We start from the raw sequence: 12,709 nt of genomic DNA, 5'->3' as shown, positions 1-12,709 counted from the left end.
TAGCTGTGTTGGCATATGTGCATGTCAAGATAAATAGAGTAGTGAGGATGACTCTCTCCCCGCACATTGTTGTGGTAACTTTGCTAAAAGATGAGTATGTAGTTGCTAAAAATAACTAAATCTAATGAAAAGAAAGTATAAGCTTGAAAATCAATAAAAGAAAGTGTCTAAAAATAGAAATAGAACTTTTGAATTACAAAAATGTCATTTCGAACAAAAATGTGAAGGATGACTAACATGAGTATATGATGTGGCGGTATTACATGCATAGACTAATGCAAAAATAATTGTAATCTATTAGTTAAATGCATGACTCACTTATGTGGCAGATTTTGCATGGCTTAGTGGGAGAGAAGACTTAAATGCATTGATTAGTGGGGATGTTGAGGTGGACACTTTGCAGCGTTACATGCATAGACTAATGCATTTTTTTGCAGTTTATAAGTTAAATGCACGAGTCCTGGACACCGTTGCATGACTCACCTCTTCCTGCAGACCTGGACACCGTTGGGGAAACCGCGTGATGAGGAGCGCATGATCGAGACGATGGAGCGGATCCGGAACATTCAGGTGGAAGCTCGACAAGTGGTGGCTCAAGACTGATCTCATTTTGAATCTCGTTTCATTGCTTATGCTTGCCGATGACTTGATTCTAGCTTGCATGCTGATGATGGTGGACCTCTGTTTATTTTGGCTAGTACTGTAATGCCTATGCTTGACTGCCGTGCTGTATGTCTTTAGACTTTGTTACCCTGCCTTGTTGGCTTTATTAATTTAAAGCAGGACGCCTTTGGTGTCTTCATTCCAAAAAAAACACGAGTCCTTTATGTGACAGATTTTGCATGGCTTATTGGGAGAGAAGACGTAAATGCATTGCTTAGTGGGATGTTGAGGTGGACACTTTGCATGTTGAGAGAATTGGAACCAACTTCTTAAGAATATAAGATAGGACAATGTCTGTGCATTGCAACGGAATATAAATATTCTAGAATATTAACTTATGATTTACCTACGCATATTAATGCGATTATGTAAATAGATATTTCGCAAATTTTGCCCGTGATTTATCTTATATTTTGATGAGAAGTTTGATAAGTGAATCAAAATGGAATTGGTTCAAAAAGTAACTAAATTAAGCTGATTGATTATCATACAAGGAATGTTGGACGAAGGGATGGTGGGAATAAAAGTGAAACATTGAACATTACATTCTTTTTAAATAAAAAGTAGAGAAGTAGAGATACAGATAAAGCCATTCTATATGCCTTTCATCTAAAAAGAAATGTTCCAGGACAAGATTATTTATATAAAGCCATTCTATATGCCTTTCATCTAAAAAGAAATGTTCCAGGACAAGACAAGAACCGCAAGGTCTTGCATACGCAATTTCAGCATCCTCCAACAGCTCCAACCAATCGTTTTGTGTCTTGCGTAACAGAACATCAATACACAATATAAGAAAGAAGCTCAGTTGCCAACTATAGTACTTATACTTAACAAGAAAAAGGCAATATAGCATTAAACCTGATGCCAAACTGTCTAGTGTATTTTGATTGCACATAACACAAGTATTGACTCAAAACATTTAACATAGTCATGAACATGTGTTAAAGGCCTTCCAAAACATTCACATGAGAGACTTCTTGCAATGTTTGCACATAAAGGTAAGGGGGCAGCCATGGACAAAACATGAAGAGCTATCAACCTGCTCAGGCATCTCTGCAGTGACTACAAGAAGAGCTATCGAAGGGATTGGCCATGGACAGGACATGCTCATTATGGTGATAGCCCCTGCGGATACATCCAGTAGGATCTACATGACCAGAGTAAGATCTAAAATCACATAGAGCATTTGGAGAAGCCCTACTATCAAACTGTAGGCACTTGTATTGATCAGTTCTCCATTTCTGAGTGCATCTGCCTTCAACAACAAATTTCATTAACTCGAGCACCTTAGCATTTAGAACAAAGAACTTGGCAAAGTCAACATCTGGCTTCTTGCCCGAGTAACACTTCAACTCTACATATCTGATATGGTCAAGAGACTCAATCACATCTGTTGGCTCATGATGTTGCACATTTTGCATATCCATCTGCAGAGATGACTGAAAAGAGTATAAACAATTCAGAAACAGTTATTATCAAGCTAGGAAATAAATTTTCGACGTGGCAATGGCAAGTAAAACAATGACTGATTGGTATAATCTATAAAAGAAGTGAAATAGATTTCAACACAACTGAAGAAGAGATTCATCAACTCACCATGATGTATAGCTTCTCCAATAAAGGAAAGACTCTGAGGAAGCGAAGAACTGCATCAAGATTAGGGCCACTAGACGTGATACGTAAAACCTTAACACTGCGCATCAACATTTCCAAGTTACCAGCGACCATTTCCTGCTAACAGAAAAAACGTTGCAAAAAAGTCAATGCATGCTTAGTGGAATGTCGAGTATGAGATGGCCAGCCGCAGCTACCTGTGAAACTGTGGTTCCAAGCTTGAGTTTACCAAAGTTATCTGTCAGTGAGCCCAAGATCTCCAGTTTGGGTGCCCTGATTACCCGGATGACTGGTGTTGTGCGAAATGAATCTGATCTGACGAATCTTTCCAGGCAAGGGGCATTCTCGATGACTATTTCACTATCGCCGTACTGATCATTACAGACACCAATGCTCCTAAGTGTCGGTGAGTTGATCACCAAGCGGCTGAAGCCACTACAACTGTCAAGCAGCAGGTCCTCGAGAATAGGGCAGCCAGAGAGAATGCTGTGGAGAGTGTCTTCATCTACATAAAGGAAGCCCAGAACGAGTGTTTTCAGGTGTGGGAAATTAAATACTGGGACCTCCTCATCCTCAAAGAAGCTGCAGTGCGCAATGCGGGCCACACGAAGAGTCGGTGCAAAGCGGAGCACAGATAGCGGCAGCGGATCATCGAATTTAGCGACATAGATGTCAAACTCCTGAAGATTACCTAGGGCTGGGGACCTGAACCAGCCATCGAGATCGGCAAAGTAGAGGCTGTTGAGGTGAAGGCGGCGTATGAGACCCTGGTGCTCAGAAAGGATCTGGGTTACAACCTCAATTTTCTCGGGACAAAACCCAGGGATATGTGCAGTGTCAAGGTTGATGGGAGCGGAGCGCCACAGGTGACGCCAGCGGCGAGAGAGGGCAGAAGTGCGCACAGCATCATCTGTGCGGAGGAAGGAGATGATGGTGCAGAGCGTCTCATCCGGGAGGTCACTGATCATATCGATTCCCTCCAGTTTCGCCTTCTTCGCAGCACAGTCTGCCACCGCCTCCATGTTGGAATGTGCAAGCGCACGCATGGCTTCAGATGCTCGTTCACGGATAACAAGTTTGGGGTCGCTCAAAGCTATCAGTATAACATCAACAAACTCAGGGATATAATTCTTGAAAACTGTGAATGCATTTTCAGCCATCTCCTACAAAAGAAAAGAAGGTACTTTATACAACTCATAATGTAGTTCATCTGGAAAAAAATATTGGCATAAAGTTAAACTACTATCATCATATACACCTCTGTTCCTAAATATAAGACCTTTTTTGCAGTTCAAAAAACGTCTTATATTTAGGAACAGAGGTAGTAATTTGCAAACAGCAACAACTCAGGATGCTAGTTGTGCTGTCCATAGGGTTCTTTTCAGGGCATCTTGGAGTGAAAGAAATGGTACAAATGGTTTAATAAGACAGCTAGCACGAACCAATATTATTTAAGTTCTACACTCAACTTAATATTATTTGTGACTTGCAGATCAGTCACGACTAGTCATAATTAGTTGTCCACTAGTTGTTGATCATTACTTGCATGCTACAAATACTATATATGCAGAGAAAACAATCATACACATACTACAAATCAGTGGCACACAACTACACATCCTAAGAATCAGGGGTGCCCTCATGATCTTGATTGTTGATTAAACACCACAGAAGCAGCTGATCGGTTCAACTTACTTTGAGAATAAGGAGAGCTGCAAAGCGATGATATTCCACTCGATCCCCACCAAGCCATCCTAACGCAGTCGTAATAATCTAAAAGTGCTTCTTAGAGAACTGGAAAAGTATGTTCATGGAAACTGGAAGCAGTAATAAGTTATAACTTACCTGTCGCTCAACTTCGTGTCCAGTTAATGCTCCCCCAACATTTGCCAAATGACCAAGCACTGTGCTAGCTGGAACTAGGATTTCAGGGTCACGCTTGACTTCAAAGACATTTTTTAAGACATTAGCGAGCTTAGAAACCTTTGAAGGGCCTCCGGCGGGTAAATCAACCAAAGCATCGATAGCATGAAGAGCCAGTAAATTTTCAGTAGCATCAGTGCTTTGCAATAAGCTAGATATTTGCTCATAGAGCTGATCCATAACCCTTAGAAGATCTTCACCGCTGAGATGTCGAGCTTCCTCTTCAACATGTTTCCGCAGGGCAGCGGCAATAACACCCTATTATAGATGACAACGACAAACTATATCAACCTAGAAGATATCATTGTTCGACATAAACAAAAGTACAGTTAACATAGAGAGTGTGTGGGTTAACATCCCAGGAAGCTAAACCTCCCAATGAACAGCAAAGGTACCAAATTTACGAATGCATTTATTCTGCATTACCATGAACACACAAGGCATATACATGTCATGTGAACTACGCACTTCACGTTATCCCCAACAACAAATCCGTAATATCAGCATTTGTTCATAAACCATAATGTTATCTGACAGAACAGCACATTCATAGAATCCAACAGTACCTCAACAGTCAAGTCCTGAACAAAATGTATATATAGTGCGAAAATCTACATAATTACAGTACTCCAGAGTTGACACCAAAAGCACTGACTTTTATGTACTGCTACTGAGCGTTGACACAAGAAAAACAGCATCACAAAGATCGCAAGCCCCAATTACCAATACCCACAACCACAAAAGGCGCCAACCCAAGCAATTAACTTGGCAATTGATCGTCCCATGCCCATCCATCCATTCCACACAGGCCCAGCACCGATGCAGTGCCAACTGGTTCAGTTCACACCCTCGGCTGATTAGCCTGTACACGCACAGAACACCGGCCAAAACCGAAGTCTACCATAAGCGCACGACATCGAGGACGCCGACATCTCACAACATGGCGAAGAGAAGGCGAGCGAGACACGAACCTCCCCAGATGAGATGTAGGCGGCGATGCTGAACAAGCGGTCCTTGGCGATCAAACCTGCGCGCCAGGCAAATCGATGGTTTAGCCGCGGCCAGGAGAGAAATCCCGGGCGAGATCGGCGGGGAACAATCCGGAAGCGAGGGAGGCGTACGGCGGCGCCGGGATCTGAGAAAGGAAGGCGTACCTTGAGGCTTGTCCGCGGCCTCCGGGGGCAGCCGCGAGGGTTCCATATCGAGTTGTCGACGGCTCCTCCGGAACCGGCGGTGCCAAGGGAGGCGGAAGGTTTTAGGCAATCCCAGCCTCCGCCTGGCGCAGTTACACGGCGAAATGACTCGGGAATGGGGCGATACCGGCCTCGCACGGGCTTGGGCCGTGACATCATGGGTTGATGATCGTGCCCCAGATCGCTCCACCTCAAAAAAAAAATAGATCGCTCCAGCAAAACTGGCCTGCTATTTTGCAGTTTTTTAGCGATAAAACAATACAGTTTTGTACCACTGTTTTATCCCTGTCTCATCCTATAGAGAACTCTCTCTATCCAAGGTTTTTTTCGCCAATGTCGTTGACCCTCAAGAAATTTCGCTACCGTTAAAAAAAAAAGATTGCAGATGCACGCGTGCTTCATGCACTATGCGCCCCTCTTGTTGTGGTCGTGGTCGCATTTGGAGCGTGAAACAGAGGTTGCCTCAATGCCAAGCTTAGGCAAGAATGAATCTAGGTCGCTCGATTTAGCTTCAGTGGGGCTACCTTCAGCCTAAATCAAGGAAGGCGGGGCTTCTAACTTTGCTGCAGCGAGGTTAGTGAATTTAGTATGAATTTATGTTGCACAGGTTATTTGCATGTGTTGCAAGCATGCACATTTTCTTATTGCGTACATAGACATTGTGTTGCAATAGTTGTGGTATGCTGCAAAAAACTCGTTTAATACTGCAAATATTTTTGGCGTAGCACATCTTATATTTATATATTGTTTAGTGGAAAGAGAAGTGTATGATGTTATTCAACGATTGGTGAGCTGAGCCACGCGCCTGCCTTCACCACATCAGAGGAGTTGCTTCACAAACCTTTATATCCAATGGCTCGTGCAGTTCAACCAAATTTTGCAAAAGGAACGATCCTTCTGTACCCTTGCGAATATTTAGATTGCAAGCGACAAATCCTGATCAATTATGTTAGCACAGCTCACCTGGTTACTCCTATGGTTGGCTGACAACATCTCTACTATGGAAGTCTTTCACAAAGAAAATTACATTTCATTGAATGGTTACAAATAAATTTGGTTACACGACCTGGCATCAATCATATTCTCCCAGATATGTAAATAACCAATGCATTTGTTCTAATGCTTGAATGATGAAACGTGTGTACATTTTGCACACACCTCTGCTGATAAAAGCACCCAAGACTCTGAGGGATTTTATTACACTTTACTAGAACAAACAGCCCGAACTGTTTCAGCAAACCATATTATGTAGCACATCCTCCTGTAGGAACTGCTGATTTCTTCAGGTAAAAGAAAATAAACTGCTGAAGCAGAACCACATTCAACTGAACAGTTCACCCATAATTTCCAAAACCCAACAACCTATTTCCAGAAATACAAGCAGTTCATAACCAAGGGTAAATTGCTAAATTAAAGTAGCCTGATGAGGTTGTCCTCGGGCCTTTTGCAGTTCTAAAATGAAAACAAGTGCTGGTCGTACTACATGATAAATAACATAGTTGCATACAGAAAAAGTTCGAATTACACATAAAGGGAGATACCATCAATCAGTATGCCCACAAACTCCGCAAGAGGTACCAACAGGATCAGCCATGGTCAAAACATGAGCATGCTTGCTGCATGCAAATGTAGTAAACGGATAAGCTTCTCCAAACTCAAACCGAGCATTTCTAGAAGCCCTGCTATCCAGTTGTAGCCGCCTACACTGATTAGTTTCCCATCTCCTGGTGAATGTGTTATCCTGAACCCGGAGTTCCATTGACTCAAGCACCTTAGCATTCAGAACAAAGAACTTGGCAAAGTTTAGATCCGACCGCTTGCCCTCGTAACCCTTCAGCACTACTTCTTTGAGACTGAGGTCAAGACATTCAATGCGATCTTGTGGGTCGAGATGGCGTACATTTTTCTTTTTCATATCAACTTCCAGGTATAACTGAAAAGAGCAGAAGTGCATTGTATTAGTTGTATGTTTGTTATATAAAGGCTAGTTTCTACCTGGATTGATGGATGACATATGAACTGAATGGAGTTCATTCGGCGCTACAAGCTAGCCAAAAATGAAGAGATTTACCGTGATGACGAGCTTCTCCAAGCAAGGAAAGTATTTGATGAAGTTTAGAACTGCATCAAGATCAGGACCAACAGTATCAAGAATGAAAATCTTCACACTGCGCAGTGACATTGCCAAGTTTCCACCAGAAATTCCCTGCAAACAAGAAGCACACAACATGAAACACGACAGTATTCCCTGAGGAATGAATGTGATTGTTCAAGGAAAGCAGTAGTTACCCGAGAAGCCATGGTTCCAACATGGAGTGTAGTCTTGTGGCTATCCAGAAAGCACACCATATGCAGTCTAGGCGCTGTGATGACATGGATGTCGAAATTATCAAATGCAATCAATCTCTCCAGGCGAGGGGCATACTGTATGACCAGCTCGCCCACGTAGCTGTTCGCGACAATGCCGAAGCTCTGGAGAGTCGGCGAGTCGATGACCACTCGGTCGAAGCCGCCGCACCAATCCAGCTGGAGCACCCTGAGCGCGGAACAGGCGGCGAGCAGGGCGTGGAGGGCGTCCTCGGAGGTCTCGACCTCGGTGAGGGCGAGCCGCGTCAAATGCGGGAATGCGAGGGTCGGGGAAATGTGCTCGGGGAAACGGCAGCGGGCGAAGCTGGCGACGCGGAGGGTCGGCGCGAAGCGGAGGGCGCACGGCGGCAGCAGGAGGTCGTAACGGTAAGAGATATGGATCTCCTCGAGGCCGTCGAGGGCGGGGGACCTGATCCACTCCGCGAGATCGGCGATGCTGTTGGGGCCGTCGAGGTGGCGGAGGCGGAGGCGGCGGCCGGGGCCGCGGTGCTCGGCGAGGATCTTGGAGATGCAGTCCCAGGACCGTCTGGGGAGGCGGGCGTCGTCGAGGTTGAGCGGGGAGGCGCGCCAGAGGGGGCGCCACCGGCGGGCGAGGGCGGTGGTGCGCGCGGCGTCCTTGATGGGAGGCGGGTGATGACCTCGGAGAGAATACTGTCGGGGAGGAGGCTGATGAGGTCGGCCCCTTCGGCTTTCGCCTGCTTGGACGGGCGAACCGCCGCATCCTCCATTGCCGGCGCGCCGCGCGACGGCGGAGGGTCGCTGCTGAGTTTTGGGGGAGGTGCGGTTGCTAGGTTCCGAGGAATCCACTCCTTTTTCCCTCCTCTTTCTGCGAGTGGGTTTCCGGAGAATCTGGCTCGGCCGAACGGCCGAACGCCGCAGCACCACCCACATTGCTGGGCCACAACTCCAAGGCCTCCAATTGGTTTATTTTTTAGTTTTTAGGATTTTTTTAGACAAAGGCCTCCAATTGATGATGATCGTTGTGCTTGTGCAACGCTCTGGCTTGGGACGTGGCCCGCAGTTATAGAACAGAAGGGCGTTTTTTTAGATGAGACAAGGGTGCTCTTCCAAGTGCATACTTTTTGTTTGGGAGCGAGTCAACCTTCTGACTCGCTGAAGCGACTCACATGTACTCCTTCCGTCCTGAAATACTTGTCGGAGAAATGCATAAAAATGGATGAATCTAGAACTAAAATATGTCTAGATACATCCATTCCTCTGACAAGTATTTCCGGACGGAGGGGTAGTAACCAAATGGTGAAATCTTTTGATCATGTATATATAAAGAAAATTAATCAACATTTGAAAAAATGTTGAATAAGTATTTCAAAAGTGTTAACCAAGCATTGGGAAAATGTTAAATGTAAATAAAGAAAATGCTGATCAGGCATTAAAAAATAATATTTTTTATTATAAATGTTAATCATGCATTTGAAAATTGTTAAACAAAATTTCAAAAATATTAATCAAGCATTTGGAAATTGTTAAATGTGTATATAAAAAATGTAACATCCCAAATTTTTAATTTGGAATGTTATACATATGTCATCATATGCATATCATATTTTATTTGCATTTCGTTTGCGATCTTAGAAATTCTAAGCAACTCAAGGACCCACGGAGAGAGTTGGGGATTTCGTTTATCTTTTCATATTTGAATTTTATCAAATATTGAAAAGAGGATCATTTTGGTTTTAATTATTTTCCTCTCCGAAATATTTCAATATCAAAATATATGAGATGAGATAATATGACTTCTCCAAAACAAAGAAATATCGGAGGAAAAATATTAAAATCAAATAAATAATTTTATTTGGATTTTATTGCTATTTTATTTGAATTAGAAAAATATGTATTTTTCAAAATTGCATTTTTAGGCCAAGAAATGCTCACTTTGTTCTAAATATTTTATTTAGACCGTGAAAATTATTTTTGGCATTTTTAGAAAAAAATTATATTTCATTAGGATTTTTCTTTTGACGGAATTAGTAAAAAAGGTTCCGGACAGACTAGGCCGAAGCCCAGCCGGCCCACTCCCGCGCCCCCATCGCCTTCGTCCCTGAGCCGGACTCCCGAAGGAGTCCGACGCCGCCACGCCGCCGGCCGGCCACCTCCCCTCCTTATAAGCCGCCCCTCGCCTCCCCACCTCGAGCCCCGCACCACCCACCGCAGCCGCTGCCCTGCGCCGCCGCCTGCAGCCCCGCGCCCTCGCCGCCGCACGCCGCCCCGCCCGCCGAATCTCGTTGCCCCGCCGTCGTCGTTGACCTCGCGGATCCGTCGCCAGTTTTTTTCGGTTTCAGGTAAACCGCCAGTTTTTATAAAACCCTAGGTTCTTTTTTTTGATCGATTTGGTTCGGTTCGTTTTATTCGGTTTCGTTATTTAGCGAGCGTTTGCTCGTTAGTTCGTTCTCAACGAACGTTTTCGTTCATTCGTCTCTGTTAGCGGACGTTCGTCCGATAGGTTTTTCTTTTTATTTTCTTTTTCTGCCAGAGACCTATCCGTGATTACTTTTATCGCAGATTAGCCCCTGATCTTCAAACCCTCGTAACTTCTCAACCGTTTGTCCAAATCCAGTGAAACCAACGCCAAAATCTTCGTCTCGAGCCCCTCTTTCTGTTTAATCAACGTGAACATGATTTTGACAATTTAAAATTTGGTTTCAAGCAGATTTGATTTCGAAGTTCTTTTGACCGTCGTTTCAGTTCCGTAGCTCCGATTCGATTGATTCTTTTTGCAGATCAAGTCTCTTCAGCTGAACTTTCAGATTTGATCTTCTTATTATAGTTTTACCCTTGCATCTATGCTTGATTGCTTATGTATGATATTGTTTGTTTGCGATAGAATTCCCGGAGTGCGAAGCGTGCTACTACGAGTCTCTAGGGTTTGCAGATCGTCAGCAAGGCAAGTAACACATTGATCATACTCTTTTCATACCCAGTTTTATGCATTGGTTACAATCCTCAAACACTGCATGATTAGGATGTGATTAATTTGTGGGTATTTGGAAGTAGTTGATGAGGTAGAACCTAATACCTGTTTTATTATCAAACCCCTGGGAGTTACTTCTACGATATGCCTATATTGTCATGCTATGCTCGTGGACGTGGTTTGGGTTTGAGTGTATCCATGACAGATGTGAGATTATATTAATTAATGGTTAACATAAGGTGGCTACTAAAATACACATCTGGGTGGATTGGTTGCGGGCACCTAGAGAATCCAGTGTTGTCCTAGGATATCCCGTAGGACCCGTGTGATCATCCTATGGTTCGCCACCCAGACTCAAGGGGATCATAAGATTATTCATGCTAGAAACTTCTGTGTGCAGCCACAAGGTATTATGGGCTCTAGCATAGTTGAGTATGTTGCATGACCTCTTCCAGTGATAGGCTAGCAGATGTAGGCGATGTAGGTTGGTACTGTCTACCCAGGGTTAGAGTTATTTGTAGCGACCAGACCTCAAATGGTCTGTGCTGCTGTGCACCAGTGTCATCCCTGGATCAGTAATGCTGACACGCATAGTACAAATGGAGGATTTATAACAGAGTAGCAATCACACACTTATTACATCGAATATCTCCGAAGAGATTAAATATGATAGACATGGCTTAAGGCCATCTAAAAACGATAACAGCGGAAGACTTGGAAGATAAGTGAGTCCATCAACTCCAGCGGCATCACTGAGTATAAGACCACGACCTAAGGCACCTTACTCGTCGTCTGAAAAGTCTGCAACATGAAACGTTGCAGCCCGAAAACGGGTCAGCACATAGAATATGCTGGCAATGTAACACATAGAGGATAATGAACAATAACAAGGCTATACTACATGCATATAAGGCTGGTGGAAAGCTCTATGGTTACAGTTTTGCGAAAAGCCAATTTTTCCCTACTTCAAAGGAATAAATTTTATTTAACTATCATGGTGGTTGTTAAACATTGAGAAGGTACCTCCAACTCAATCCCAATTAAGTGTCATCATTAACCCACAAAATTAATTAAAAGTAACATGGTGATGAGATTCAAATGATAATCCAGAGACTAGATACTCAAGTTGTCCATAACCGGGGACACGGCTAACCATGATTAGTTTGTACACTCTGCAGAGGTTTGCGCACTTTTCCCCACAAGACTCGATCGCCTCCGTTTTATTTCTCGCACTGCATGGTGTTTGAGAAACGGATGACCGAGACACAGTCGTTCAGAAACAATCACTCTTTACTCTGGATGGACCGGTACACCTACTTTCCCCTACATCTGCTAGCCCACCTCTTCAAGAGATCATGTAACCTACTCAACTATGCTAGAGCCCATAATAGCTTGTGGCTGCACACGGAAGTTTCTAGCATGAATAATCTTATGATCCCTTTGAGCCTGGGTGGCGGTCCTTATACAAACAGACAACACTGGATTCTCCAGGTGCCTCAATCCACCCAGATGTGAGTTTTAGTTGCCACCTTAGGTAAACCATTATTAACAGTCTCACATCTGTCATGAATATCTCTCAAACCCAATCCACGTCTACGAGCATAGCATGGCAATATAATAGCAACGTAGAAGTGACTCCCAAGGGTTTGATAATTAAACAAGTAATAGGTACTACCTCAACTACTTCCCAGAACCCACAGTTTAATTAGATCCTAATCATGCAATGTTTGAGGAATAGATCTAATGCAATAAAAACTGGGTACGGAAGGTATGATCAAAGTGTTACTTGCCTTGCTGATGATCCGCAAAACCTAGCGATTCGAAGTAACAAGCGGCACACTCCGGGTACTCTATCGCAAACAAACAAGCAAACAATAAGTACTCATCTAATGCATAGGTAAAACTCGAATGAAAGATCCAACCAGAAAGTTCAACTTAAGAACTCCGGTTTGCAAAAAGAATCAACTCGAAAGAAGCAACGAAAGTCAAACGGCAAAAGAAACAAGCTTCATTTACT

General features: G+C 43.7%; 2 protein-coding genes across 2 annotated transcripts; both read right to left on the bottom strand.

Annotated features, from left to right (window-relative positions):
- Window positions 1-1,607: 1,607 nt before the first annotated feature.
- LOC109735866 (putative F-box/LRR-repeat protein At5g02700) lies at window positions 1,608-3,437 on the bottom strand. The gene is made up of 2 exons (XM_073497617.1): window positions 2,263-3,437; window positions 1,608-2,105 (listed from the first exon to the last, which is right to left on the bottom strand). The coding sequence occupies exon 1, from the start codon at window positions 3,324-3,326 to the stop codon at window positions 2,427-2,429; it is 900 nt and encodes a 299-aa protein (XP_073353718.1). The 5' UTR covers window positions 3,327-3,437; the 3' UTR covers window positions 1,608-2,105; window positions 2,263-2,426.
- Window positions 3,438-6,716: 3,279 nt separating this feature from the next.
- LOC109735867 (uncharacterized) lies at window positions 6,717-8,678 on the bottom strand. The gene is made up of 3 exons (XM_020295067.3): window positions 7,686-8,678; window positions 7,468-7,602; window positions 6,717-7,329 (listed from the first exon to the last, which is right to left on the bottom strand). The coding sequence occupies exons 1-3, from the start codon at window positions 8,652-8,654 to the stop codon at window positions 6,940-6,942; spliced, it is 1,494 nt and encodes a 497-aa protein (XP_020150656.1). The 5' UTR covers window positions 8,655-8,678; the 3' UTR covers window positions 6,717-6,939.
- Window positions 8,679-12,709: the final 4,031 nt, after the last annotated feature.

This window comes from Aegilops tauschii, chromosome 1 (genome assembly GCF_002575655.3).
Source record: "Aegilops tauschii subsp. strangulata cultivar AL8/78 chromosome 1, Aet v6.0, whole genome shotgun sequence".
Taxonomy (NCBI): domain Eukaryota; kingdom Viridiplantae; phylum Streptophyta; class Magnoliopsida; order Poales; family Poaceae; genus Aegilops; species Aegilops tauschii.
The sequence above is the reverse complement of the archived record's forward strand: the minus strand, read 5'-3'. Positions and strand labels throughout refer to the sequence as shown.